General features: G+C 38.0%; 1 protein-coding gene across 1 annotated transcript in view; it reads left to right on the top strand.

Moving 5' to 3' along the window:
- Nucleotides 1-2,741: 2,741 nt before the first annotated feature.
- The window catches only part of prtfdc1b (phosphoribosyl transferase domain containing 1b), a 10,808-nt gene continuing 8,640 nt past the window's right edge, over nt 2,742-4,909 (top strand). Inside the window, exons 1-2 of the mRNA XM_010766329.1 lie at nt 2,742-2,940; nt 3,178-3,284. Coding sequence (XP_010764631.1) covers nt 2,890-2,940; nt 3,178-3,284 — 158 coding nt within the window. The 5' untranslated portion in view covers nt 2,742-2,889. The remainder of the gene's footprint in view (nt 2,941-3,177; nt 3,285-4,909) is intronic.

Genomic DNA, 4,909 nt, shown 5'->3' with positions numbered 1-4,909 from the left:
CTTCAGCATTTTGTTTTATTGTGGAATTTACAAGAGAGCAAAGACTCTTTATTTTTCTCAGCATCACACAGAGGCATCAGACGGTAATCACAGTCACTGTCAACCAAGGTTAGTGACTGCTGGTAGACATAAAGTCTTTTACGGCTCTGCGTGTTCCCTGCCTGCTATTATGGCTCCTTATCCACATATTAGTCTACTTACACTCTGCACACTATACCAAACCCAATTTGTATGAAACATTGGAGAAACATCAGCAATAATATAACAAACAAATCTATTCAAAGTCATGTTTTCTGAAAATGTAATATTTTATAAGAACAAATACATGCATCTTTGAGCATTAGGTGCTATAAAAATCCCATGTATTATTATTATTATTATTATTATCAATGTATACCTAAGTTATTATGTTGACAAAACCCATGAAACCACCAAAATATTAACTAAAATGTAGTGGTTTGTCCCTCAATACTTTTTATTTGACTTTTCTTCACCACTCAACCCCACACCAATTTATTTTTCGTAAAGATGTAAGTCTATAAAGACAGGTACAAATGTGTGTGTGCAGTTTTTAAGGAAATACCACCAAAATAAGCCTAAATATTAAATTGTACAACCATGAACGGGGTTTATTGATGTGCCTATAGTTTTTGAATACAATGGAGGTCAATCTTGCAGAGGAATAAAAAAGAAACACAAACATATTGCATTTAGGTCATCTTACTCTGAGTTTTTGTCATCATACATATCCAAAATCTGACGGTCACGGTCACGTCCTTGAGAGAGCCTCTCTTCAAATACTACAAACCATACCACTGACACTATCTGGCTGGACAGTTGCATGTCTGACAGAATTACTTTCATAGCAACTGAATATTCATAATTGGCCCAACAACAGGGGCCAGGGTATGAGGGAGCAGTTGGTTGTAAAGTCTGCGGACGGTCACAGGCCTTGACTGCTGAGCGAGTGTGAAATGCCAAAGCCAGACTGCTCTCTGCGCCTGGAGGGCAGCGAAGGAGCCGGCCTGCTCTCACCAACAGAGAGGGCATCAAAAACAATCTGACAAGACTTCATCCAAAAACATCCTCTGGCTGCGCTCAGACGCTCATCAGCATGATGATCACAACATCAAGACTTCTCTGTTATCATCTCTAACATAAAAATATAATAAGATGTGCAGAGGTTTTTCTGTTCTTTTTTTTTTAGGGATTTCGTCATGCAGCGTAGGTTTTACACCTCCTCATTCCCTAGGGGTGGTGACACTGTGCAGGCTGATTGAAATCTAATGTTGGTGTTGACATCTGCCTCCCCAGCTGTCATTGTACCACTGTTTATAATTACAGCTGCCGAAGAGGAGCATGGGAGGGAGGCTCAGACACCTTGTCTCCCCCCTCTCGCAGAGCCCAGCAGACTGCTCTAATGTGCAGTGACACAACAGCCCGGACCCCGCTGCTGCTGCTGCCGGACTGACTGACCACACGAGTCCCTGGGTGCTTCGTCCTAAATTCACTCATTTATACTCTGTCTCACAGACACCAATTATATTGTGCACGGAGACAGGGTGTGGCATCTGGAGCTCCTTAATTACAGACCGTCAAGTATTTTATTTTCTCTTGTTAAGGCACATTAAATGAGTCATTGTTTGAGAATGTTCAAGAGGGTGTATGAATAAAGAAAATGAATTATTGCATCAGATTACCAACTAAAAGATTTGATTAGAACAAAAGCAGTGTGAAAAAAGACAAGAGTGTCCCTCTCCACAAGATGGCGATGATAACATAACTGTTCAAAAACACTCACCAGATGAAGGTGAAGTGAGGAAAATAAATCTCAAACCTTTAACAACAGATTAAATACCTTACATTTATCCTTTGACATCACTATTTGACAAAGGCTAAACGAAAAAAGAATACAAAATGTTTATTTATTTGTATCTTTTACATTGTTGTTTGTTTTGTTATCTTTGTTATTTTTAACTGTGGCTGTTTTAATGTGTGCACATCACTTTAATGTTGCAGAGCAAAATGAGGCTGATTAAGCTTGGGAATTTCACCAAGTGATCAATTAAGGTATATCTGTGTATCCATAATAATACGTAATAATGTATTTCTTGAGAACATTTTGTGATATTAATCTGCAAGGTAGCTAAAATTCATTCATAGCATTCTATTCCCATGTAAATTACTGCTTTATTTAATTTGTATTGCTATTTAACTGTATTTTATTACGGTGTAAAATATTTTTTGTTTTATATTAGATTTCTTATTTTTTATATTTTATGTATGCATCATGACATCAAGTCAAATTCCTAGTATGTGCGAACCTACCTGGCAATACACCTGTTTCTGATTCTGAACTATTGCTATCATATACATGTAGTGGAGTACAGTTCATTATTATTCATTTAGTAGAGTATAAGTATAAAGCAGCATAACAAAGTATAGTACAATTACCTGAACCTAAATATATTAAGGTACTTTCCACTATTTTGTCTTTAAAACATTTCTTATAAAAGCGTAGCCTACATTGTTCTACTTTTACACTTAACATTTAAATGTTGAATGAAGGACTACTTACATATTATTGTATTCAAGCATACAAATAACATTGTGATACTTTACCACCATCACTGCTTAGTATAGCTAATGAAGTCATTAACAGGCAGCGTGTGTTGTCCAACAGCAGCAGCCATGTGATTGATAGAGATGGTTAGTGTTATGCTGCCCCTGGCGGCAGCAGAGCAGTATAACACATCACAGAGGGATGCAAACATTCCTCCTCCCTTTACTCCTCCTCTCTCCGCACGGTGCCAAAACCTCCCCCCAAAGCCTCCTGCACCACCACTTTCCTCAAACGAGAGACTTTTTTTTGGTCAGCACGAAAACAACATGGCAGACGTTGTCGTCAAACCACAAGTCGGAGGAGGCGGCGGGATTGTGGTAAATTAAAACGAGAAAACACGAAAGCATGGCGTTCTACAGCGCAGGGAAAAGTTTCCATTGATGCTCTGGCAGTTTTTGCAAATTCAGGCAACTTTGCACACCTTGTAAATGTATTGCCCGCATGTGTGTTGTTTGTACAACTTTTGGTGATACAAGTAGTTTGGTGTTTTGCAACTTTTAAACGATCAACAGTGAAGCAGTATGATGATTTGAGTTGATATTTTTTGCTCGCAGATTGACGATGACTGGCCAGGCTACAGTTTAGATCTCTTCAGCTATCCGGCTCACTACTCCGGAGATTTAGACTGTGTCGTCGTTCCACATGGTGTCATTATGGACAGGTACAGCCCCAAAACCCCTCTTCTGCTGCCATTGTAACAAAAACCTTTGAGCCTCCCAAGTGTTTATGCTGTGAGGTGGCTCAAACTATACTTGCTTTTGAAAATGCTGAGAGATTCTGGGAAGATTCACTTCATGGTGCTGTTTTCAACTGTTGTGATTTGGTCAGTATGTCTATAAAATTATCACTGTCTGTCACACAAAACCAAAAACAACTCACCAGCAGACCATTATAAAGCATCATGATAGATATATCACATACTTTTCTAAAGTTTATGATTTTGATGGAAGACATTAATGTGGACCTGAATCTTGATCTACGTCACAATAAAGTGATAAAGAAATATGACAAGTGTTAGAATAATTTTTAGTCAAAGGCAGGATAAGTCTTTGTGTTGATGAAGAAATTATGTTTGTGAATAGTGACGAATGCAGTGATTTTATTTGTTCTAAATCTGTGAAGAATTAGCTGCCAGAATATTATATTATTATTATTATATGATATTATTCTGACATTCGAAACATCAGTAAATAGTGAAACATTACATTTATGATAACTTGCATTGTTGTGACATCTTCAAGTGTCTTTTTAGTTGACCAACAGTCCAAAAATCAAATATGTGTAGTGTATCATCCTCATATGACAAAAGAAAAGCATACATTCTTCAGAAATTGCGCCGCTGTATTAAAATAGTTCTGATAGTCCAGAAATGTTTACGTGTAGCCTAACCTTTCACCAAATTCCAATGAAATGTGTAATAATCAGCTAACACAGAGACAATGGTCTTATTTAGTATTCACTAAGCACAAGAGAAGACAACAAACTAGTCAAATTAATAGTTATTAAATGAGCAGCCAACAATCAAATTTATGAAGTTACTGTTTAAGGACATTACAGGCAAAGATATCGTTTTTTCATGTACTTGCGTTCTTGTGTGTAGAGAGACATGGCCGGATTAGTACCTCCAGGGGCCCCTGGGCACTGAGCACTCATGGGCCCCCCCGAACCCACGTACCAACAAGTAACACCACGCCTACCCAATCCTACCAACATGACCAATATTTAGAATTTTCAGTTAATGTGGCATGTCTAATCGCACACCTATTTTTCAAAAGCAGGGACACAGCNGGAACGCCGCTCCAGCTCTTCAAATATTGCAGTACCCATAAGGAGCCGTACACATGCCGCAGTGTTTTGCGTGGCTGTCTTTAGTTGTAAGCACAGTGGCGATCTGTTATTAGCATCTGGTTAGCTAGCTATGCTAACGAATTAAAAGAGCTTTTCTACAACCAGGTGGAAGAGAGCTCTCTCCTGAGAGGCTCAAATAACCTCAGCTCAGTGAGGTTAAGGCACACCTTGATATGATCATTATAGTTATTAATGAGACATTAGAGACTAAATTAAAAACAGGTATAAAATACTATATGACAGTCACAAAAAAGTTGTTAAAAATAACAAGAATAGAGTTTAAAAGGGGAGTGATTTGTAAAATATCCCAAAAGAAAAATCTGCTTCCAGTTCTGTTTCAAATGGGTGTTGAAAGATGTATCCATAGATCTCCTCATGTTGCTCTCAAAGTGCACCAGATTGATGCTTTTAACTTCAATATTTAAAAAAAAATCTTCC

This window comes from Notothenia coriiceps, unplaced genomic scaffold, assembly GCF_000735185.1.
Source record: "Notothenia coriiceps isolate Sejong01 unplaced genomic scaffold, NC01 NC01_scaffold00003305, whole genome shotgun sequence".
NCBI classification, from domain to species: Eukaryota; Metazoa; Chordata; class Actinopteri; order Perciformes; family Nototheniidae; genus Notothenia; species Notothenia coriiceps.
The sequence above is the reverse complement of the archived record's forward strand: the minus strand, read 5'-3'. Positions and strand labels throughout refer to the sequence as shown.